The sequence below is a fragment of the Oncorhynchus gorbuscha genome, linkage group LG05 (assembly GCF_021184085.1).
Source record: "Oncorhynchus gorbuscha isolate QuinsamMale2020 ecotype Even-year linkage group LG05, OgorEven_v1.0, whole genome shotgun sequence".
NCBI classification, from domain to species: Eukaryota; Metazoa; Chordata; class Actinopteri; order Salmoniformes; family Salmonidae; genus Oncorhynchus; species Oncorhynchus gorbuscha.
Genome location: NC_060177.1, coordinates 31,561,496 through 31,588,817, shown reverse-complemented (window position 1 = coordinate 31,588,817; position 27,322 = coordinate 31,561,496). Strand labels below are relative to the sequence as shown.

Here is a 27,322-nt window from a genome sequence, read left to right as displayed (position 1 = left end):
GGCTTATCCTTATCTTTGTTCTCTACCTCCACCTCCACCTCCACCTCCACCTCCACCTCTTGGCTTATCCTTATCTTTGTTCTCTATCTCTACCTCTACCTCTACCTCCACCTCCACCTCCACCTCCACCTCTTGGCTTATCCTTATCTTTGTTCTCTACCTCTACCTCTACCTCTACCTCCACCTCCACCTCCACCTCCACCTCTTGGCTTATCCTTATCTTTGTTCTCTACCTCTACCTCTACCTCCACCTCCACCTCCACCTCTACCTCTACCTCTACCTCCACCTCTCCACCTCCACCTCCACCTCCACCTCCACCTCTGGCTTATCCTTATCTTTGTTCTCTACCTCTACCTCTCCACCTCCACCTCCACCTCCTTATCCTCTTTGTTCTCTACCTCTCTACCTCTACCTCTACCTCCACCTCCACCTCCACCTCCACCTCCACCTCTTGGCTTATCCTTATCTTTGTTCTCTATCTCTACCTCTACCTCCACCTCCACCTCCACCTCCACCTCCACCTCCACCTCCACCTCTTGGCTTATCCTTATCTTTGTTCTCTATCTCTACCTCCACCTCTACCTCCACCTCCACCTCCACCTCTACCCTCTACCTCCACCTCCACCTCCACCTCTTGGCTTATCCTTATCTTTGTTCTCTATCTCTACCTCTCTACCTCCACCTCCACCTCCACCTCCACCTCTTGGCTTATCCTTATCTTTGTTTTGTACCTCTCTCCACCTCCACCTCTTACCTCTACCTCCACCTCCACCTCTCTACCTCCACCTCCACCTCCACCTCTTGGCTTATCCTTATCTTTGTTCTCTACTCTACCTCTACCTCTACCTCCACCTCCACCTCTACCTCCACCTCCACCTCTTGGCTTATCCTTATCTTTGTTCTCTATCTCTACCTCCACCTCTACCTCCACCTCCACCTCTACCTCCACCTCCACCTCCACCTCCATCTCCACCTCTTGGCTTATCCTTATCTTTGTTCTCTACCTCCACCTCCACCTCCACCTCCACCTCTACCTCTACCTCCACCTCCACCTCCACCTCCACCTCCACCTCCACCTCCACCTCCACCTCTTGGCTTATCCTTATCTTTGTTCTCTACCTCTACCTCCACCTCCACCTCCACCTCCACCCACCTCCACCTCCACCTCTTGGCTTATCCTTATCTTTGTTCTCTACCTCTACCTCCACCTCCACCTCCACCTCTACCTCTACCTCTACCTCCACCTCCACCCACCTCCACCTCCACCTCCACCTCCCACCTCCACCTCCACCTCCACCTCTTGGCTTATCCTTATCTTTGTTCTCTACCTCTACCTCTACCTCCACCTCCACCTCCACCTCTACCTCTACCTCCACCTCCACCTCCACCTCCACCTCCACCTCCACCTCCACCTCCACCTCCACCTCCACCTCCACCTCTTGGCTTATCCTTATCTTTGTTCTCTACCTCTACCTCCACCTCCACCTCCACCTCCACCTCCACCTCCACCTCCACCTCCACCTCCACCTCCACCTCCACCTCTTGGCTTATCCTTATCTTTGTTCTCTATCTCTCTCCACTCTGTTTCACAACAACAACAAGCTCCATTGATCTCATCCCCAATCCAGGAAGCCTGACAGTTGAAAAAAATGTTTATACAACATGACTTTCTGGGGCGGCAGCGTAGCCTAGTGGTTAGAGTGTTGGACTAGTAACCGGAAAGTTGTGAGTTCAAACCCCCGAGCTGCCCCTGAACAGGCAGTTAACCCACTGTTCCCAGGCCGTCATTGAAAATAAGAATGTGTTCTTAACTGACTTGCCTGGTTAAATAAAGGTAAAATAAAAATAAATTATCTTTCCTCAAATCTTGAAAAGAAAACAAATTCCATTTCAGCCTGGCCCAAATGATAACCACTTGACTTTCAGAGAGCAATATTCATTTAAGACAAACAGTTTATTTGTAGCCAGGCACACAGATCCAAAGTGAGGCATGTGTTAGTCTACGGGCCATTGATATGGTGAGAAGCAGCCTTCATTTTGATTTAAAAAACGTCCTGCGAGGCTCCCACTGAGCATAATTTGCAAACACTCAAATCTATTCCACTGCTGATGTCGACGTAAACAGTGGTATGAGACGAGCAGAAAGAGAGGAGATGGAGGAAGAGTTTCTGACGTTTACCTCGACCTCTACTTCCCCCTCAAGCTAAAAGGCTACAGCTGTGAACTGCTTACCTCCTGATAGACCACCCCATCAGCTGGCTCAGATGCATGAGAAAAAGCAGTGAGCTCCACTAAGATGGGTCCAAGGTTGTTTTCCTGGTGAGAGATTGCTTATTTCAAGGTTTCCTAATGAACTATTAATTATCTTTAGACCTCAGTGGGTTGGCACTTTTACCAGACTAAGCGAGTGCTGCCGAGGCACCACATGCCCCCCCCCCAATTAAAGCTGAATGGGAATGTGCTCCGTTTCCTTCTCTCTCTCTTTCTCTTTCTTTCTCTCTCTCTCTCTCTCTCTCTCTCTCTCTCTCTCTCTAGCCAGGGTTTATAACTGGGTGGGAATAAGGTTGAGGTATTTGTGAATGCTTGTGCAACCTCTGTCTTTTCCCCGTGTACAGTATATTATCTCTGTGTACAGTATATTATATCTGTGTGCAGTATATTATCCCTGTGTACAGTATATCATCTATGTGTACAGTATATTATCTCTACGTCCTTCCAGATCAGCAGCCTCTTTATTACTTTCAAAAGCCTTCTATATAACCCCCAGCTGGCTGAATGAAGTAGCTGCCTCATTATACAGTACATTGATCCATGCTACCTACCCAATCACACACAGGGTGTTGGCAGAGAGAGAGAGAAAACCATACAGCTATCAGACAATCAGAGGCACAGGGAGAGAGTAGAGGACCTTTTGTTTTACTGGTGTTAGCAATGTTAAAATGGCATTTATCATCCCTATTGTCTGGCTGGCCTTCACCGGGGCTAGAAGTGAAAACTAGCCCCGGACGTCAATTCAATGTCTATTCCACATGAGTTCAATGTTATTTAATTGAAATGATGCGGAAACAATTTGGATTCCACCAGTGTGTGCCCAGTGGGTACCCTTACAGATCAGAGACACCTCTCTCCCAAGAAACCCCAGGAGGCATCTGCTCCATCAGGACGGAGGACCAGAAAAAACACAGAGGGAGTGAAAAAGATAAGGGCTGTGAGGCTTCAGCCACACGAGTCACACTGCGAGCTGCGCTAATGAAATCTCTAACCTGCCACTCCGGAGAGCGAGCTGCACATCTCAGCGCTCTCCTCACGCCAGTCTGATGGCATACAGATAATTAATCAGTGACGATTTGAGGAGAGGAGAGCGGAGAGAAAAACAAAAAGCGGTAATCAGCAATCTAAGCACGCCACTGTGAGGCAGGTATTCCTCCTAAAACAAGGAGTCCATGGAGTGTGGGGGGCGCAGCTCACCCTCCTTCTGAAAGCCTCTGCACGCTGAGCTTACGTTCAGCCAAGAGAAACACGCGCTAACGTGGACAGAATACAACGTTGCACTTCCGTTGTGGGTTAATATCGGAGGATGTCTGCAGGACCTGGTGCGTTTCACACTGGCTGCACACGGAAAACGCCTGACATTTATGTTCCTGTGATGAATCCATTCCCCACGTTGTGGCATTGTAGTAAAGATATGTGGATGATGGAGAATGTTAGGGGATGAGAGAAAATGTTGTAAAAACAGCAGTATACATAACGGATGACACTAATGTTATGATTAACCTCAATCACACAGTTGGAGGGTGGGGGAGGGGGCGGGGGTGAGAACATTTTTATGGGCCCATGAAAGCATATCATGAGCTCCCATGGTCGGGAGAAACAGAGATATGAAGACAAAAGGGTGAGTCAAGAGAATATATAAAAGTAGAGGGGAGAAGGAGAGAGAGGGAAAGAGAGAAAGGGGGAGGGGGGAGAGAGAGAGAGAGAGAGAGAGAGAGAGAGAGAGAGAGAGAGAGAGAGAGAGAGAGAGAGAGAGAGAGAGAGAAGAGAGAGACAGAAAGAGGGAGAGAGAGAGAGAGAAAGGGAGAGAGAGAGAAGAGAGAGAGAGAGAGAAGACAGAGAGAGAGAGAGAGAGAGAGAGAGAGAGAGAGAGAGAGAGAGAGAGAGAGAGAGAGAGAGAGAGAGAGAGAGAAAGAGAGAAAAGAAAGAAAGAAATAAAGAAGCTCCCATGGTCGGGAGAAACAGAGATTTGAAGACAAAAGGGTGAGTCAAGAGAATATATAAAAGTAGAGGGGAGAAGGAGAGAGAGGGAAAGAGAGAGAAAAGGGAGAGAGAGAGAGAGAGAGAGAGAGAGAGAGAGAGAGAGAGAGAGAGAGAGAGAGAGAGAGAAAGAAAGAAAGAAAGAAAGAAAGAAAAGACAAAAGGGTGAAAGAGAATATATAAAAGAGAGGGGAGAAGAGAGAGAGAAAGAGAGAGAGAGAGAGAAGAGAGAGAGAGAGAGAGAGAGAGAAAGAGAGAAAGAAAGAAATAAAGAAAGAAAGAAAGAAAGAAAGAGAAAGAGAGAGAGAGAAAGAGAGAGAGAGAGAAAGAGGGAGAGAAAGAGAGAGAGAGAGAAAGAGGGAGAGAAAGAGAGAGAGAGAGAGAGAGAAAGAGAGAAAAAGAGAGAGAGAGAGAGAAAGAGAGAGAGAGAAAGAGAGAGAAAGAAGAGGGAGAAAAGCTCAGTCTCACCTCTAAGCGCAGGTATTCAGTCTGTTCCTTGGACAGTAGGCTGAGGATGGCACTACCATGTTTGCGGGTCCGGACCAGAACCTGTACCTGGGTCCGCCGGGCTGGCAGAGGAGATGCCAACTGGTAATGAACATGACTCCGCCCATCAAAGGAATACTCTGGAACTTCTGCCAACAAAACACAGAGAACAAGACAATGTGTCAGCTAGACAGCTCACCATAAACACTGGACACACTGTATACGGTAGGAGTCTGAACCGATATTCATCCAGAGTGAATTCGAGAGACACACGACTCTACTACGTCGATTCACAATACAGTTAGCCTAATGATACCCTCACATGCCTTGATCGTAGATCAAACACGTTCCCAAGCATTTCTTTCATCTCCCATTCGACTCCACCAGTCAATTAGTCCTCCCACACCACACAGACAAACACAGACAGACACGTGCTTGGCATTCACGCAAGCACGCGCACCAACAGACAAAAGACAGCTTCTATCTACAAGCCATCAGACTGCTGAACACTTGAACTGGACTGACCACCTGCTCTGATTCTCCACATCTTAGAGCACACACACACACACACACACACACACACACACACACACACACACACACACACACACACACACACACACACACACACACACACACACACACACACACACACACACACACACACACACACACACACACACACACACACACACACACACACACACACACACACACACACACACACACACACACACACACACACACACACACACACACACACACACACACACACACACACACACACACCCACTTCATTCATGCTACTCACGAACGTTCCTTTAATCTAATCGAAACAAAATCAAATTCATCAATGCCCTCACGCATGACCTCCAAACAAGCACTCAACACATACATGTTGGTCTCGGTGCTGGCATTGAGGTACGTACCGTGCTCACACTGATTCCCAGTGTACCCCGGTATGCACTGGCAGCTGAAGGAGCCCCACTCTCCATGGCAGCGACCCCGAGGGCCACAGGAGGGGATGCCCACGTTGACACAGCTCCCATCCGTAGTCAGACAGCCTGGGGAGCTGCCCACAGAGTCAGCTGGAGTGCCCAAGTCATAGAACTGTGTAGGGGGGGATGGAGAGAGGACAGAGATGGAGGGGGAAGAGGGGGAGTGGGATATGTGCCAAAGGGAGATATTTACATTGTACGGTGTAAGATAGAAATGGGAGAAAGCAGTAGACAGGTAAAAAAAGAAGGGAGGCACAAGGGAGGGAAGGAGATAGATAGAGAGGGGGGGGAGAACGAAATAACAGTTGTTTGTTTTCCCCCCAAAAAACGAGGGCAGAAGGTCACCGAAACTTTGTTTTCACCTTTCATGCAATTTCTTGGAATGTAAACGACTGGGTTTTCGTAGGATCAAAACAATCCACAGGCACAGAAAGGAGCTGGCGGAGGGCAACGCTGTGAAAGGACCGTAAAACCTTGAAAAGAACATGAATATGTCCAATCTCCCCGTTTATGAGTCCCCACCGTTCAGCGGAGCTGCTCGTAAACCACGGTAGCCGTTGAGCCAATCTGCAAAACGGTACAAATTGGTTCTGACCTCACCATAGAGCTGGGCACTCCAAGTCTGGTCCATCTCCAGACGGAGGTCAATACCCATTTACAGAGAGATACTACGCACACTCAAAGATCCAACATACATCTCTGTGTGCACGGGATTATGTGTGCAGGTGTGTGTTTGTTGATGTGCGTGAGACGCCAATCACGATCGCATTTTATCACCAAACATAATTAGCAGACTGTCCCAGTCGTGAGCACCCGTCTCTGCTTCAGTCAGAAATATAGAGATGGATAGAGAGAGTCGAACAGAGTTGGATAGGATGTAGAAGACTAGACTTGCTAATCATTTTGCGTATGTGTGGTCCTGTGTGCATGGGGCTTGCAACGGAAGGACCTTGGGTTCGATTCCCCGTTGGGCCACCCGTATGAAAAATGTATGCTAGCATCAATGTAAGTCGCTTTCAGTGAAAGCATCAAGTTGCTTTCGTAAAGAAAACACTGTTTTCATCTACAGATTGTTTTTTCTTCACATTCATTTTACTGATCATTTTTGAACATGAAAACCATTAGTGCTTGGTTGCAGACCCATAGTATAGTTCATCTGTCCCAGAGAGCAGGAGAGATACAGACAAATAGAGAGAGAGAGAGAGAGAGAGAGAGAGAGAGAGAGAGAGAGAGAGAGAGAGAGAGAGAGAGAGAGAGAGAGAGAGAGAGAGAGAGAGAGAGAGAGAGAGAGAGAGAGAGAGAGAGAGAGAGAGAGAGAGAAGCAACAGCAGAGAGTAACATAAATCAACTGTGACATTGTGGATGTAGATTCAGAATAGAAAAACAATTGAAGTCTAAAAATCCGCGCCTTCCCTTCTCTTGCCCAAACATTCACCCCTGCCTCACGCTTGAACAAGTTCAATGGCACAGACATCCAACTCCTTTCCTCCCGTCTTCCCCCTCTCTCACATGTTCCACCCACGCCCCCAGCCCCCAGTCTTTCCAGTCTACAATAAGAGATCTATGAATATTGTAACCTCAGTCCTACGTTTTGTAGCCAGCGGGCGTGCAGGAGAGTTCTTTAGTGACAAATACCTTTAGTTCCCAGTGTCACACAGTGCCATGGAGTCACATGGGCAGAAGGACCGCTGTCCTCCCTGTGACGACTGTTGCCATGGTGGCATATCTACCATTTCAGACTGTATCTAGTGGATATGCGCTGAATGTGATCCCGGATCATACCTTTTCTACAGTTGCTGTGACAATGTCCGTGGGAAAGGTGTGGAAGTGTTTGAAAGCATTTATGTGAGCTGCTGTATGCAGTTTAACAACACCATGCTGCCTGCAGTACAAGTGTAACTCTTTACAATGGAGATGTTATGTATAAGAGCTAAATCGCTTCCCAAGGCTACTCAGGGTGTGTGATGATTGGGAGGAAACACATTGTAGCGAGCGTTTACCTTGCTGTCGACAACGAGGTTCCTGATGCAGCCGGTAAAGTGTTTGTGTTGTAACTGCGGGTAGACATAGGGCAGGTCCTCATTGACTCCACCCAGCTGTAACACCTGGGTCCCGTTCAGGTGCCTGAGGAATAAAATAACAACATTGTCCGTACTTTTCAGTATCTTTTCATACACCTATCAGTCCCTATTTTTCCACTGCAGTACTTTTGTCAAACCATAATACATGGCCTTATCCCCCACCAATCTGGTGTTCTGAGTTTGACTATGTGAAAGATGTGTATTCTGTGTAAAGGAGGAGAGAGACAAAGACAGACAGGGTAAGAGAGAGAGAGAGAGAGAGAGAGAGAGAGAGAGAGAGAGAGAGAGAGAGAGAGAGAGAGAGAGAGAGAGAGAGAGAGAGAGAGAGAGAGAGAGAGAGAGAGAGAGAGAGAGAGAGAGAGAGAGAGAGAGAGAGAGAGAGAGAGAGACAGATAGGCAGAGGGAGAGAGACAGAAATAGATAGAGTGCAAGAAAAACAGAGAACGAGAGGGAGAGAGAAAGAGAGGAAGAAAGAAAGAGTGAGAGCAACAGACAGACACAAATAGAGAGAGAGAGAGCAAGAGCAAGAGAGCGAGAGAGAGAGAGGCGTGAGTAGGCTACCTGTCCAGGTTGGGCGTGACCCCAGTGACCTCGCAGGATGAGTGGTCCTCTGTGGTCAGCCAGCTGCCCACTCCCTCCATCTCCATGACGGTGGCCCCGGCACAGCGGTCCAGTGTGAAGCGTACCTCCTACAGGAGCACATGAGGAATATCAGCACATCGGAAATATCAAAACATCCGGAATATAAGGACATCCAGATTATCAGGACATCAGGAATATCAAGGCATCAGCTAATATCAAGACATCAGGAATATCAACACATCAGGAATATCAGGACATCAGGAATATCAGGAATATCAGCACATCAGGAATATCAGCACATCAGGAATATCAGCACATCAGGAATATCAGCACACCAGGAATATAAAGACATCGGGAATATCAGCACATCAGGAATATCAACACATCGGAAATATCAGCACATCAGGAATATCAGCACATCAGGAATATAAGGGCATCAGGAATATAAGGGAATCAGATAATATCCGGACATCAGGAATATCAGGACACCAGGAACATCAACACATCAGGACATCAGGAATATCAGGACACCAGGAATATCAGCCCATCAGGAATATAAGGAATATCAGGACATCAGATAATATCAGGACATCAGATAATATCAGCACATCAGGAATATCAGGACATCAGGACATCAGGAATATCAGGACATCAGATAATATCAGGACATCAGGAATATCAGGACATCAGGACATCAGGAATATCAGGACATCAGATAATATCAGGACATCAGGAAATCAGAACACCAGGACATCAGGAATATCAGGACATCAGATAATATCAGGACATCAGGAATATCAGAACACCAGGACATCCAGAATATCAAGACATCAGAAATATACGGACATCCAGATTATCAGGACATCAGGAATATCAGGACATCCAGAATATCAGGACATCAGGAATATTAAGACATCAGATACTGGCTGGCCTACCAGTCTAATATGAGCTCCATTATTGCCAGTAATTCCTCTTTAATATCTGTATTATACCTATGTGTACTATATTCTACTGCAAGAACTAACTAACCATACAAATGTAACAAATTTGCTTCTAAACGGTCCTATTCAACATCTACTCAAAACCAGTTCATTGTTTTCAACAAGCATATTCAGCAAGTTACTTCATAGCAGACATTGAGGTGTATTAATATTGAGTTTGTAAATGGCATACAAATACTAATACAGTGTTTGTATGACACTGTTTATATAATACATTGACCATTTCCCGAATAACCCTGAGTTTGTTTTTCAGACCTGGTAGACGAACAAAGTTGTTGTTAGCGCTGTCATACAGCCACAGCGGCCGTACACAGTAATGTATCCAGGAGGTATCCATTCGATCTCCACTGAATCCATACCACTCAAACCCTCCTACTTCTCCAGACGATGTCATGAAAACAGGTCTAGTCTAGTAGAGACACCACCTGTTTGCATTAAACTTCCCCCGGAGTTCTATAAGAATTAACTTTATATGGCTAGTGTTGGGGGAGATGTGTGTGTGTGTGTGTGTGTGGGGGGTTGGGGGGTCCATGGGATGGTATAAGTTTGGCAGCAGCTCAGACTTCAGACACCCACCTTACTGTTGCTCCTCACATCCAGACGGTGCCACCGTCTGTCCGCCACGTTCACGTTGCCTGGCAACTGCAAGACCAGTGTGCCCGAGCCATGGTTTATCTTGAGTGTGGGAGTGCCATCGATCAGCTCTGAGGGGAGAGAGAGAGAGAGGACACCGACATGAGGTCACACATGGTGGTTCCATCCCCAGGGATGACCATCCACAACCCCCATGACATACTCTTAATGCCAGGGAGGATCAGATACAACCACACACAGACCACTTTATCCTGAGGCCGTCACTTCTGTACACATTCCATCTGATCACTGCAACACACCAAGAACAAGCAACCACAGCGAAGCACAGTCAACTAATCAAGGTCAACTGACCTGCGGTCAACTTTCGCACTGCTTGGCTTTATCTTTGCTTTATTCTTGGCCAGGTCGCAGTTGGAAATGAGAACTTGTTCTCAGCTAGCCTAACCTGGCTAAATAAAGGTGAAATAAATTTTAAAAATATATATTTTTTAAACGGTCGAAATTCTGTAAGAGTGGTGTGTGCTCACCCAACCCCAGATTAAAGTAAAAACAGGCACCACCTCAGTGCTTTCTGCAGTCTGTTCAGAAAGATGACGCACTTAAAATGACATCTAAGAACCTGGGCCAGTATTAAAACCTGAAAAACAACAACAGTAAAAGGTGCAAAGTTAATAGTAAACCAGTTAAATATAACTAACAGTCCGACGTCATCATGCTCACCCCACAATAAGGATTACAACAGTGCCTGGCGCTATGCAATTATGCCCCCCCCCACACACTATAAGACAATAAACATTAAAAAGTGATTCTATTTTCTGACTTAGTCAAATGGGAAATTAAAAATTAACGAACCAGTTCAGACTCGTTGTATACTTTATACTGTTTGCAAAGGACTGTGGGTAAACAACATGTCAACCAACCACTGTTTCTCCATAAATCAACATGACAGCCACAGTTTAAGAGTTCATGAGAGAATAGCGCTGTAAATATAAACTCCACGTCGCTCTATTGTCTAGGCTCGCAAATGCTCTGTTTTCGACAGAGAGGGTTGTTCTCCCTCTTCCATAGGTCTTTATCGTTTTCTGTCTTTCGTCATCCCCATTCTCTTCCGCCCGGCCTCTCTCCATGACAGTCCCTCGGTCTGGCTTGTCGTGTCTTCCTCTTTTATAACCCCAACCTTTTCTCTCTCTCCCTCTCCCACCTGTCTCTCTGCAGTGTTCTCACAGTGGATTCCCAGTAGGCAACCTGTGCTCAGACAGAGATTACTTTGAGCTAGCAGTAAGTCACTGATGTACAGAGCCCAGCCTAAGCCTGAGTGAAAAGCCCTTTTCATGTGAAAGGCCCACAGTGGCCACCACCATCAAGCAAAAGACTGACACTGTCCCACAGGGTGTCTCAATCTGACAAGGGTCCCGACTCTCCTTGTTGGGGCTGATGTGACATTTCAGGAGAAAAAGGGACAGACTGCGGGGTGACAGGTGTGAACGGTGGAAGGCTTGGTTGAGATGAAAAGAGAGAGGGAAGGACAGGAGAGGGGTGTTGAGTGCCTGAGAGGAGAACCTCCATGGGCATGGGCCGGCTGGGCTGGGCTGGGCTGGGCTAGTCAGGCAGGGAGGCTAAAGGGTGGGCAGACAGGCCAAATGGACTTTATGTTGTGCCGTATCAAATGATCTTGGACAGGAAGGGTACGCCCGGGTGTATTCAGGTTACTACAAGCTTTTGCTCTTAAACGCCGGTTGGCAGACTCAGCGCGGTCACGGCTAATCTCCCCTCCTCATCCCTTATTCATCATGGTCTCCTCCTCGACATCCCTGCAGATGAACCTTCCCTGTCGAGCGTCTTGGTGAGGGGGAAGCCAGGGGGTCTCAGCCCCAAAAGCATGGTACTCCCACTTAAATATGAAAAATTGCCTCTTTTCTGAAGTTCCTGAAGGGAATATGTTTGAGGCCGGGAGAATATGGACTGCATAAACCGCATTACAAATCACTCAGTGTATACAAATCAGCAGCCCAGCAACAGAGAAAGAGAGTCTGTGACTGTGGTGCCTTTAATATAAATTGACTGTCAGCAAACACCCCCCATACCCCCAGGAAACAGGACCCAAACTTGAAAGTGATATTTGAAACGGGTGCAACGCTAAAAGACTGTGAAACAGGTTTCTGCAAATTGACCGTAATGTGCGTTTCACACTCAGTGTATCTCTCTGCTCGCTTTCATCTGCCAGATGCTGTGTCTACACGTGTGTGTGTGTATTGGGGTGTTGTGTGCGTGTTTGGGGGGGGGTGGTTCACCTCATTCTCAGTCAGCCTGTTTCTCATTTCCTTCTGAGACCACCAACAGTAGTACTGCATAAAGCAAAATATGTAAAAATAGCCCAATGCCAAATGCCTGAGATGTTTACATTCAGCCGGGTATTATGTTTCAATTTATTATGGGTAAAAAAAATGCAATAACCTTGAAAAACAACCATATAAATTGGCTTACATTGTTGCAAGCATATAAACATTACATTCATTGAGTTTATTTCCATACCATTACTCAATCATTTTTTTAAACATCGAGCTTTTTAGTTGCATTTATTAAGAAAATCTGAATTCCACATATTAAAAGCATGATAAATAGGCTGCCATCAGGTCAGAATGAGACAAAGTGAGTGATGACATTTTTTCGGCTCTATCCTTGGAGCTGGATGCAACTCTTGGCAACGTGGTGTAAACTGGATCCCCAGCCGAGCCCTCAGAGCCTGTTTCCCATTCTGCAGGAGTACGTAATCACCCAAATGTAATTTGTCCGGTTAATTTGTCTATTGATTGGACAAGCTCAGCCCCATGGCTCATACCCTTGAGAAGGGGGAGTTTACAATAATGTGACTCATTTAACTATGATCTCACTGTTCCAGCCGTCAAAGTCAGGAGGCAGAACAGACAGGGTCTAGATCTCTGGCGGGATTTAGAGAGAAATATAACACGTATTACATTTAGAGGAGAGGACAGACCAATGGGCACTCTAAAAGATACCACATGCCCTGCAAACCTACACTATACACATCCATAACTCAATATAATGCTTTCAGTATGAAGCACATATCTATCTGACCCACATCAGACCGGGACAAGGATTATGAGCCATGGAAAAGTTAACAAGCAGAACCAAAGACATCTTCCTCCCTGGTAGGGCAACATGCATTGCTCTGTCCAGCCCAGAACAAATCACCTCAGACCTGTCCAGTAATCTCATACAGGCCCAAGCTGGGCAGTAACAGACACTGGCCTCATCCCAAATAGTTCCCTATTCAATGTATAATGCACTAATGGAACAGGATGCCATTCTCTCTAAACCCGGGCTGTTCAATGTCAGTTCTGGAGGGCAGAAACACTTCTGGTTTTCATCCTCTCCTCCTAATAACGGACTCATTCAGACCTGGAACACCAGGTGAGTGCAATTAACTACCAGGTAGAAACACTTCTGGTTTTCATCCTCTCCTCCTAATAACGGACTCATTCAGACCTGGAACACCAGGTGAGTGCAATTAACTACCAGGTAGAAACACTTCTGGTTTTCATCCTCTCCTCCTAATAACGGACTCATTCAGACCTGGAACACCAGGTGAGTGCAATTAACTACCAGGTAGAAACACTTCTGGTTTTCATCCTCTCCTCCTAATAACGGACTCATTCAGACCTGGAACACCAGGTGAGTGCAATTAACTACCAGGTAGAAACACTTCTGGTTTTCATCCTCTCCTCCTAATAAGGGACTCATTCAGACCTGGAACACCAGGTGAGTGCAATTAACTACCAGGTAGAAACACTTCTGGTTTTCATCCTTTCCTCCTAATAAGGGACTCATTCAGACCTGGAACACCAGGTGAGTGCAGTTAACTACCAGGTAGAAACACTTCTGGTTTTCATCCTCTCCTCCTAATAAGGGACTCATTCAGACCTGGAACACCAGGTGAGTGCAATTAACTACCAGGTAGAAACACTTCTGGTTTTCATCCTCTCCTAATAAGGGACTCATTCAATTAACTACCAGGTAGAAACACTTCTGGTTTTCATCCTCTCCTAATAAGGGACTCATTCAATTAACTACCAGGGAGAAACACTTCTGGTTTTCATCCTCTCCTCCTAATAAGGGACTCAGTCAGACCTGGAACACCAGGTGAGTGCAATTAACTAGAAACAAAAAAACAGAAGTGTTTCGGGTCAGGACCGGAATTGAACAGCCCTGCTTTACACGCAGGCTACTTGCCATACTGGCTCGGTGCTCTATCACTTAAAGGCCTGGTGCAGTCAAAATGGTTTCTCCTGTGTTTTGTAATCATATTGTGCAACAGCTGATGAAACTAACAGTGTAAAAGAGTGAACAAAAATGATATTATTTCCTGATAGTTTCTGGTTGAAAATACAATCTACCAAGGACCTTCTAATCAGCATGTTTTGCATGGGTGGAGTTTTGGTTTGCCTGGTGACATCACCAGGTGGTGAATTAGTTAATAGATGAATAACAGAGTTCCAAACCTCTCTGCCAATAACAGCTGGTTTTCAATTTCCCCCTCACCACTCAGACAACTCCCAGAGAGTCCTAGCAAAATTATTGCTTGAGAAATACGGTCTTTTTTGCTAAAATGCTGTTTTTGTTTATTTCTACTACAGTAAGCTACATAATTGTTATCCATAAATGATTTGATATTGATATAATGTACAAATGGCTACATTGGGCTTTTAATCCCAGGGGAACAGCAGAGAATGTAGGACATGCAGGGGTGTTTTGCAGAGGTAGGTCTGTGCTATGATACATGCTTGGTACAAAGGCCCATGGGGGGGATAAACAGCACAGCAAGGTAAAGCACAGCGGAGAACAGACAGTGAGTGGGCAGGGCTGCAGGAGGCAGGTTCAACGTCTTTAATAAGGAGATTCGGGCCGGGAAGCAGTGGGAAATCAGAAGGTTTAATAGGTTGCACTGCTAAACAGCGAGAAATAACAAGGTTTGACACAGGCAACCTGTGGGTGAGAGTAATATAGAGACGTCAGGCTGAACTGTTATTGTCTGTTTCTCACTTTAAGTCTCAGCCGTATACACTTGCCATCTCCACTCTGCCTTTCTGCCATATCTCCCTCCTACAATTCTAAAATGTTCCACACATCCTGCTCAGCCTTCCACTCATATCCATGCTCTATTCATCCCTCTCTGTCTTCCCTGTCACTATCTCTATCCTCTCTGGCACAGTGCTGGCAGACTTTTGTCGGATTTGTTCTCTCTTCTTCAGACTATGTCTCTCCCTCCACACCCAGTAGCTGTGGACTGGGGTGTGAAGCTGTGAGGCTGTGGACGTTGATTATTTGAAACAGCTGTGTGGTGCTATGGCAAAAACCACAACGTGCACCCAGAAAGGGCCCCAGGACCGCGTTTGGGAAACCCTGACTCACTGGAACATCTGCAGACATCTTTACATCTTCACAGTACAACACACTAACTATGCATCGTGTTGAGACGGTTGAGACTGCAGACATCTTTACATCTTCACAGTACAACACACTAACTATGCATCGTGTTGAGACGGTTGAGACTGCAGACATCTTTACATCTTCACAGTACAACACACTAACTATGCATCGTGTTGAGACGGTGGAGACTGCAGACATCTTTACATCTTCACAGTACAACACACTAACTATGAATCGTGTTGAGATGGTTGAGACTGCAGACATCTTTACATCTTCACAGTACAACACACTAACTATGCATCATGTTGAGACTGCAGACATCTTGACATCTTCACAGTACAACACACTAACTATGAATCGTGTTGAGACGGTTGAGACTGCAGACATCTTTACATCTTCACAGTACAACACACTAACTATGCATCATGTTGAGACTGCAGACATCTTGACATCTTCACAGTACAACACACTAACTATGAATCGTGTTGAGACGGTTGAGACTGCAGACATCTTTACATCTTCACAGTACAACACACTAACTATGAATCGTGTTGAGACTGCAGACATCTTTACATCTTCACAGTACAACACACTAACTATGCATCATGTTGAGACTGCAGACATCTTGACATCTTCACAGTACAACACACTAACTATGAATCGTGTTGAGACGGTTGAGACTGCAGACATCTTTACATCTTCACAGTACAACACACTAACTATAAATCGTGTTGAGACTGCAGACATCTTTACATCTACACAGTACAACACACTAACTATGCATCGTGTTGAGACTGCAGACTGCAGACATCTTTACATCTTCACAGTACAACACACTAACTATGCATCGTGTTGAGACTGCAGACATCTTAACATCTTCACAGTACAACACACTAACTATGCATCGTGTTGAGACGGTGGAGACTGCAGACATCTTTACATCTTCACAGTACAACACACTAACTACGCATCGTGTTGAGACGGTTGAGACTGCAGACATCTTTACATCTTCACAGTACAACACACTAACTATGCATCGTGTTGAGACGGTTGAGACTGCAGACATCTTTACATCTTCACAGTACAACACACTAACTATGCATCGTGTTGAGACTGCAGACATCTTTACATCTTCACAGTACAACACACTAACTATGCATCGTGTTGAGACTGCAGACATCTTTACATCTTCACAGTACAACACACTAACTATGCATCGTGTTGAGACTGCAGACTGCAGACATCTTTACATCTTCACAGTACAACACACTAACTATGCATCGTGTTGAGACTGCAGACATCTTAACATCTTCACAGTACAACACACTAACTATGCATCGTGTTGAGACGGTGGAGACTGCAGACATCTTTACATCTTCACAGTACAACACACTAACTACGCATCGTGTTGAGACGGTTGAGACTGCAGACATCTTTACATCTTCACAGTACAACACACTAACTATGCATCGTGTTGAGACGGTTGAGACTGCAGACATCTTTACATCTTCACAGTACAACACACTAACTATGCATCGTGTTGAGACTGCAGACATCTTTACATCTTCACAGTACAACACACTAACTATGCATCATGTTGAGACTGCAGACATCTTTACATCTTCACAGTACAACACACTAACTATGCATCATGTTGAGACTGCAGACTGCAGACATCTTTACATCTTCACAGTACAACACACTAACTATGCATCGTGTTGAGACTGGAGACTGCAGACATCTTTACATCTTCACAGTACAACACACTAACTATGCATCGTGTTGAGATGGTTGAGACTGCAGACATCTTTACATCTTCACAGTACAACACACTAACTATGCATCGTGTTGAGACTGCAGACATCTTTACATCTTCACAGTACAACACACTAACTATGCATCGTGTTGAGACTGCAGACTGCAGACATCTTTACATCTTCACAGTACAACACACTAACTATGCATCGTGTTGAGACTGCAGACATCTTTACATCTTCACAGTACAACACACTAACTATGCATCGTGTTGAGACTGCAGACATCTTTACATCTTCACAGTACAACACACTAACTATGCATCGTGTTGAGACTGCAGACATCTTTACATCTTCACAGTACAACACACTAACTATGCATCGTGTTGAGACTGCAGACTGCAGACATCTTTACATCTTCACAGTACAACACACTAACTATGCATCGTGTTGAGACTGCAGACATCTTTACATCTTCACAGTACAACACACTAACTATGCATCGTGTTGAGACGGTGGAGACTGCAGACATCTTTACATCTTCACAGTACAACACACTAACTATGCATCGTGTTGAGACGGTTGAGACTGCAGACATCTTTACATCTTCACAGTACAACACACTAACTATGCATCGTGTTGACATCTTCACAGAGACGGTTGAGACTGCAGACATCTTTACATCTTCACAGTACAACACACTAACTATGCATCGTGTTGAGACTGCAGACATCTTTACATCTTCACAGTACAACACACTAACTATGCATCGTGTTGAGACTGCAGACATCTTTACATCTTCACAGTACAACACACTAACTATGCATCGTGTTGAGACTGCAGACATCTTTACATCTTCACAGTACAACACACTAACTATGCATCGTGTTGAGACTGCAGACATCTTTACATCTTCACAGTACAACACACTAACTATGCATCATGTTGAGACTGCAGACTGCAGACATCTTTACATCTTCACAGTACAACACACTAACTATGCATCGTGTTGAGACTGGAGACTGCAGACATCTTTACATCTTCACAGTACAACACACTAACTATGCATTGTGTTGAGATGGTTGAGACTGCAGACATCTTTACATCTTCACAGTACAACACACTAACTATGCATCGTGTTGAGACTGCAGACATCTTTACATCTTCACAGTACAACACACTAACTATGCATCGTGTTGAGACTGCAGACTGCAGACATCTTTACATCTTCACAGTACAACACACTAACTATGCATCGTGTTGAGACTGCAGACATCTTTACATCTTCACAGTACAACACACTAACTATGCATCGTGTTGAGACTGCAGACATCTTTACATCTTCACAGTACAACACACTAACTATGCATCGTGTTGAGACTGCAGACATCTTTACATCTTCACAGTACAACACACTAACTATGCATCGTGTTGAGACTGCAGACATCTTTACATCTTCACAGTACAACACACTAACTATGCATCGTGTTGAGACTGCAGACTGCAGACATCTTTACATCTTCACAGTACAACACACTAACTATGCATCGTGTTGAGACTGCAGACTGCAGACATCTTTACATCTTCACAGTACAACACACTAACTATGCATCGTGTTGAGACTGGAGACTGCAGACATCTTTACATCTTCACAGTACAACACACTAACTATGCATCGTGTTGAGATGGTTGAGACTGCAGACATCTTTACATCTTCACAGTACAACACACTAACTATGCATCGTGTTGAGACTGCAGACATCTTTACATCTTCACAGTACAACACACTAACTATGCATCGTGTGAGACTGCAGACTGCAGACATCTTTACATCTTCACAGTACAACACACTAACTATGCATCGTGTTGAGACTGCAGACATCTTTACATCTTCACAGTACAACACACTAACTATGCATCGTGTTGAGACTGCAGACATCTTTACATCTTCACAGTACAACACACTAACTATGCATCGTGTTGAGACTGCAGACTGCAGACAGCTTTACATCTTCACAGTACAACACACTAACTATGCATCGTGTTGAGACTGCAGACTGCAGACATCTTTACATCTTCACAGTACAACACACTAACTATGCATCATGTTGAGACTGGAGACTGCAGACATCTTTACATCTTCACAGTACAACACACTAACTATGCATCGTGTTGAGACTGCAGACATCTTAACATCTTCACAGTACAACACACTAACTATGCATCGTGTTGAGATGGTTGAGACTGCAGACATCTTTACATCTTCACAGTACAACACACTAACTATGCATCGTGTTGAGACTGCAGACTGCAGACATCTTTACATCTTCACAGTACAACACACTAACTATGCATCGTGTTGAGACTGGAGACTGCAGACATCTTTACATCTTCACAGTACAACACACTAACTATGCATTGTGTTGAGATGGTTGAGACTGCAGACATCTTTACATCTTCACAGTACAACACACTAACTATGCATCGTGTTGAGACTGCAGACATCTTTACATCTTCACAGTACAACACACTAACTATGCATCGTGTTGAGACTGCAGACTGCAGACATCTTTACATCTTCACAGTACAACACACTAACTATGCATCGTGTTGAGACTGCAGACATCTTTACATCTTCACAGTACAACACACTAACTATGCATCGTGTTGAGACTGCAGACATCTTTACATCTTCACAGTACAACACACTAACTATGCATCGTGTTGAGACTGCAGACATCTTTACATCTTCACAGTACAACACACTAACTATGCATCGTGTTGAGACTTGAGACTGCAGACATCTTTACATCTTCACAGTACAACACACTAACTATGCATCGTGTTGAGACTGTACAGACTGCAGACATCTTTACATCTTCACAGTACAACACACTAACTATGCATCGTGTTGAGACTGAGACTGCAGACATCTTTACATCTTCACAGTACAACACACTAACTATGCATCGTGTTGAGACTGGAGACTGCAGACATCTTTACATCTTCACAGTACAACACACTAACTATGCATCGTGTTGAGACTGAGACTGCAGACATCTTTACATCTTCACAGTACAACACACTAACTATGCATCGTGTTGAGACTGCAGACATCTTTACATCTTCACAGTACAACACACTAACTATGCATCGTGTTGAGACTGCAGACTGCAGACATCTTTACATCTTCACAGTACAACACACTAACTATGCATCGTGTTGAGACTGCAGACATCTTTACATCTTCACAGTACAACACACTAACTATGCATCGTGTTGAGACTGCAGACATCTTTACATCTTCACAGTACAACACACTAACTATGCATCGTGTTGAGACTGCAGACTGCAGACATCTTTACATCTTCACAGTACAACACACTAACTATGCATCGTGTTGAGACTGCATCTTCACAGTACAACACACTAACTATGCATCGTGAGACATCTTTACATCTTCACAGTACAACACACTAACTATGCATCATGTTGAGACTGGAGACTGCAGACATCTTTACATCTTCACAGTACAACACACTAACTATGCATCGTGTTGAGATGGTTGAGACTGCAGACATCTTTACATCTTCACAGTACAACACACTAACTATGCATCGTGTTGAGACTGCAGACTGCAGACATCTTTACATCTTCACAGTACAACACACTAACTATGCATCGTGTTGAGACTGGAGACTGCAGACATCTTTACATCTTCACAGTACAACACACTAACTATGCATCGTGTTGAGACTGCAGACATCTTTACATCTTCACAGTACAACACACTAACTATGCATCGTGTTGAGACTGCAGACATCTTTACATCTTCACAGTACAACACACTAACTATGCATCGTGTTGAGACTGGAGACTGCAGACATCTTTACATCTTCACAGTACAACACACTAACTATGCATCGTGTTGAGACTGGAGACTGCAGACATCTTTACATCTTCACAGTACAACACACTAACTATGCATCGTGTTGAGACTGAGACTGCAGACATCTTAACATCTTCACAGTACAACACACTAACTATGCATCGTGTTGAGACTGCAGACATCTTTACATCTTCACAGTACAACACACTAACTATGCATCGTGTTGAGACTGCAGACATCTTTACATCTTCACAGTACAACACACTAACTATGCATCGTGTTGAGACTGCAGACATCTTTACATCTTCACAGTACAACACACTAACTATGCATCGTGTTGAGACTGCAGACATCTTTACATCTTCACAGTACAACACACTAACTATGCATCGTGTTGAGACTGCAGACTGCAGACAGCTTTACATCTTCACAGTACAACACACTAACTATGCATCGTGTTGAGACTGCAGACATCTTTACATCTTCACAGTACACCACACTAACTATGCATCGTGTTGAGACGGTGGAGACTGCAGACATCTTTACATCTTCACAGTACAACACACTAACTACGCATCGTGTTGAGACGGTTGAGACTGCAGACATCTTTACATCTTCACAGTACAACACACTAACTATGCATCGTGTTGAGACGGTTGAGACTGCAGACATCTTTACATCTTCACAGTACAACACACTAACTATGCATCGTGTTGAGACTGCAGACATCTTTACATCTTCACAGTACAACACACTAACTATGCATCGTGTTGAGACTGCAGACATCTTTACATCTTCACAGTACAACACACTAACTATGCATCGTGTTGAGACTGCAGACATCTTTACATCTTCACAGTACAACACACTAACTATGCATCGTGTTGAGACTGCAGACATCTTTACATCTTCACAGTACAACACACTAACTATGCATCGTGTTGAGACTGCAGACTGCAGACATCTTTACATCTTCACAGTACAACACACTAACTATGCATCGTGTTGAGACTGGAGACTGCAGACATCTTTACATCTTCACAGTACAACACACTAACTATGCATCGTGTTGAGATGGTTGAGACTGCAGACATCTTTACATCTTCACAGTACAACACACTAACTATGCATCGTGTTGAGACTGCAGACATCTTTACATCTTCACAGTACAACACACTAACTATGCATCGTGTTGAGACTGCAGACTGCAGACATCTTTACATCTTCACAGTACAACACACTAACTATGCATCGTGTTGAGACTGCAGACATCTTTACATCTTCACAGTACAACACACTAACTATGCATCGTGTTGAGACTGCAGACATCTTTACATCTTCACAGTACAACACACTAACTATGCATCGTGTTGAGACTGCAGACATCTTTACATCTTCACAGTACAACACACTAACTATGCATCGTGTTGAGACTGCAGACATCTTTACATCTTCACAGTACAACACACTAACTATGCATCGTGTTGAGACTGCAGACTGCAGACAGCTTTACATCTTCACAGTACAACACACTAACTATGCATCGTGTTGAGACTGCAGACTGCAGACATCTTTACATCTTCACAGTACAACACACTAACTATGCATCGTGTTGAGACTGGAGACTGCAGACATCTTTACATCTTCACAGTACAACACACTAACTATGCATCGTGTTGAGATGGTTGAGACTGCAGACATCTTTACATCTTCACAGTACAACACACTAACTATGCATCGTGTTGAGACTGCAGACTGCAGACATCTTTACATCTTCACAGTACAACACACTAACTATGCATCGTGTTGAGACTGGAGACTGCAGACATCTTTACATCTTCACAGTACAACACACTAACTATGCATCGTGTTGAGACTGCAGACATCTTTACATCTTCACAGTACAACACACTAACTATGCATCGTGTTGAGACTGCAGACATCTTTACATCTTCACAGTACAACACACTAACTATGCATCGTGTTGAGACTGGACAGTACTTTACATCTTCACAGTACAACACACTAACTATGCATCGTGTTGAGACTGGAGACTGCAGACATCTTTACATCTTCACAGTACAACACACTAACTATGCATCGTGTTGAGAGACTGCAGACATCTTTACATCTTCACAGTACAACACACTAACTATGCATCGTGTTGAGACTGCAGACATCTTTACATCTTCACAGTACAACACACTAACTATGCATCGTGTTGAGACTGCAGACATCTTTACATCTTCACAGTACAACACACTAACTATGCATCGTGTTGAGACTGCAGACATCTTTACATCTTCACAGTACAACACACTAACTATGCATCGTGTTGAGACTGAGACTGCAGACATCTTTACATCTTCACAGTACAACACACTAACTATGCATCGTGTTGAGACTGGAGACTGCAGACATCTTTACATCTTCACAGTACAACACACTAACTATGCATCGTGTTGAGACTGGAGACTGCAGACATCTTTACATCTTCACAGTACAACACACTAACTATGCATCGTGTTGAGACGGTTGAGACTGCAGACATCTTCTTCACATCAACACACAACTATGCACAACACATCTTTACATCTACAACAACACACTAACTATGCATCGTGTTGAGACTGCAGACTGCAGACATCTTTACATCTTCACAGTACAACACACTAACTATGCATCGTGTTGAGACTGAGACTGCAGACATCTTTACATCTTCACAGTACAACACACTAACTATGCATCGTGTTGAGACTGCAGACATCTTTACACTTCACAGTACAGACATCTTTACATCTTCACAGTACAACACACTAACTATGCATCGTGTTGAGACTGCAGACATCTTTACATCTTCACAGTACAACACACTAACTATGCATCGTGTTGAGACTGCAGACTGCAGACATCTTTACATCTTCACAGTACAACACACTAACTATGCATCGTGTTGAGACTGCAGACTGCAGACATCTTTACATCTTCACAGTACAACACACTAACTATGCATCGTGTTGAGACTGCAGACATCTTTACATCTTCACAGTACAACACACTAACTATGCATCGTGTTGAGACGGTTGGAGACTGCAGACATCTTTACATCTTCACAGTACAACACACTAACTATGCATCGTGTTGAGACTGCAGACATCTTTACATCTTCACAGTACAACACACTAACTATGCATCGTGTTGAGACTGCAGACTGCAGACATCTTTACATCTTCACAGTACAACACACTAACTATGCATCGTGTTGAGACTGCAGACATCTTTACATCTTCACAGTACAACACACTAACTATGCATCGTGTTGAGACTGGAGACTGCAGACATCTTTACATCTTCACAGTACAACACACTAACTATGCATCGTGTTGAGACTGAGACTGCAGACATCTTTACATCTTCACAGTACAACACACTAACTATGCATCGTGTTGAGACTGGAGACTGCAGACATCTTTACATCTTCACAGTACAACACACTAACTATGCATCGTGTTGAGACTGCAGACATCTTTACATCTTCACAGTACAACACACTAACTATGCATCGTGTTGAGACTGCAGACATCTTTACATCTTCACAGTACAACACACTAACTATGCATCGTGTTGAGACTGCAGACATCTTTACATCTTCACAGTACAACACACTAACTATGCATCGTGTTGAGACTGCAGACATCTTTACATCTTCACAGTACAACACACTAACTATGCATCGTGTTGAGACTGCAGACTGCAGACATCTTTACATCTTCACAGTACAACACACTAACTATGCATCGTGTTGAGACTGGAGACTGCAGACATCTTTACATCTTCACAGTACAACACACTAACTATGCATCGTGTTGAGACGGTGGAGACTGCAGACATCTTTACATCTTCACAGTACAACACACTAACTATGCATCGTGTTGAGACTGCAGACATCTTTACATCTTCACAGTACAACACACTAACTATGCATCGTGTTGAGACTGCAGACTGCAGACATCTTTACATCTTCACAGTACAACACACTAACTATGCATCGTGTTGAGACTGCAGACATCTTTACATCTTCACAGTACAACACACTAACTATGCATCGTGTTGAGACTGCAGACTGTACAACACACTAACTATGACATCTTTACATCTTCACAGTACAACACACTAACTATGCATCGTGTTGAGACTGGAGACTGCAGACATCTTTACATCTTCACAGTACAACACACTAACTATGCATCGTGTTGAGACTGCAGACATCTTTACATCTTCACAGTACAACACACTAACTATGCATCGTGTTGAGACTGCAGACATCTTTACATCTTCACAGTACAACACACTAACTATGCATCGTGTTGAGACTGCAGACTGCAGACGGTTGAGACTTTACATCTTCACAGTACAACACACTAACTATGCATCGTGTTGAGACTGCAGACTGCAGACATCTTTACATCTTCACAGTACAACACACTAACTATGCATCGTGTTGAGACTGGAGACATCTTTACATCTTCACAGTACAACACACTAACTATGCATCGTGTTGAGATGGTTGAGACTGCAGACATCTTTACATCTTCACAGTACAACACACTAACTATGCATCGTGTTGAGACTGCAGACATCTTTACATCTTCACAGTACAACACACTAACTATGCATCGTGTTGAGACTGCAGACTGCAGACATCTTTACATCTTCACAGTACAACACACTAACTATGCATCGTGTTGAGACTGCAGACATCTTTACATCTTCACAGTACAACACACTAACTATGCATCGTGTTGAGACTGCAGACATCTTTACATCTTCACAGTACAACACACTAACTATGCATCGTGTTGAGACTGCAGACTGCAGACATCTTTACATCTTCACAGTACAACACACTAACTATGCATCGTGTTGAGACTGCAGACTGCAGACATCTTTACATCTTCACAGTACAACACACTAACTATGCATCGTGTTGAGACTGGAGACTGCAGACATCTTTACATCTTCACAGTACAACACACTAACTATGCATCGTGTTGAGACTGAGACTGCAGACATCTTTACATCTTCACAGTACAACACACTAACTATGCATCGTGTTGAGACTGCAGACTGCAGACATCTTTACATCTTCACAGTACAACACACTAACTATGCATCGTGTTGAGACTGGAGACTGCAGACATCTTTACATCTTCACAGTACAACACACTAACTATGCATCGTGTTTAGACTGCAGACATCTTTACATCTTCACAGTACAACACACTAACTATGCATGCAGACATCTTTACATCTTCACAGTACAACACACTAACTATGCATCGTGAGACTGCAGACATCTTTACATCTTCACAGTACAACACACTAACTATGCATCGTGTTGAGACTGGAGACTGCAGACATCTTTACATCTTCACAGTACAACACACTAACTATGCATCGTGTTGAGACTGGAGACTGCAGACATCTTTACATCTTCACAGTACAACACACTAACTATGCATCGTGTTGAGACTGCAGACATCTTAACATCTTCACAGTACAACACACTAACTATGCATCGTGTTGAGACTGCAGACATCTTAACATCTTCACAGTACAACACACTAACTATGCATCGTGTTGAGACTGCAGACATCTTTACATCTTCACAGTACAACACACTAACTATGCATCGTGTTGAGACTGCAGACATCTTTACATCTTCACAGTACAACACACTAACTATGCATCGTGTTGAGACTGGAGACTGCAGACATCTTTACATCTTCACAGTTCAACACACTAACTATGCATCGTGTTGAGACTGGAGACTGCAGACATCTTTACATCTTCACAGTACAACACACTAACTATGCATCGTGTTGAGACTGGAGACTGCAGACATCTTTACATCTTCACAGTACAACACACTAACTATGCATCGTGTTGAGACGGTTGAGACTGCAGACATCTTTACATCTTCACAGTACAACACACTAACTATGCATCGTGTTGAGACTGCAGACATCTTTACATCTACACAGTACAACACACTAACTATGCATCGTGTTGAGACTGTACAACACACTAACTATGCATCGTGTTGAGACTGCAGACATCTTTACATCTTCACAGTACAACACACTAACTATGCATCGTGTTGAGACTGCAGACATCTTTACATCTACACAGTACAACACACTAACTATGCATCGTGTTGAGACTGCAGACTGCAGA

At 44.1% G+C, this 27,322-nt stretch overlaps 1 protein-coding gene across 1 annotated transcript in view; it reads right to left on the bottom strand.

Annotated features, from left to right (window-relative positions):
- The window catches only part of si:ch211-186j3.6 (neural-cadherin), a 252,531-nt gene that overhangs the window by 21,259 nt on the left and 203,950 nt on the right, over nucleotides 1-27,322 (bottom strand). Inside the window, exons 24-28 of the mRNA XM_046349618.1 lie at nucleotides 9,977-10,104; nucleotides 8,379-8,506; nucleotides 7,737-7,860; nucleotides 5,668-5,848; nucleotides 4,721-4,887 (exon numbers count right to left, since the gene is read on the bottom strand). Coding sequence (XP_046205574.1) covers nucleotides 4,721-4,887; nucleotides 5,668-5,848; nucleotides 7,737-7,860; nucleotides 8,379-8,506; nucleotides 9,977-10,104 — 728 coding nt within the window. The remainder of the gene's footprint in view (nucleotides 1-4,720; nucleotides 4,888-5,667; nucleotides 5,849-7,736; nucleotides 7,861-8,378; nucleotides 8,507-9,976; nucleotides 10,105-27,322) is intronic.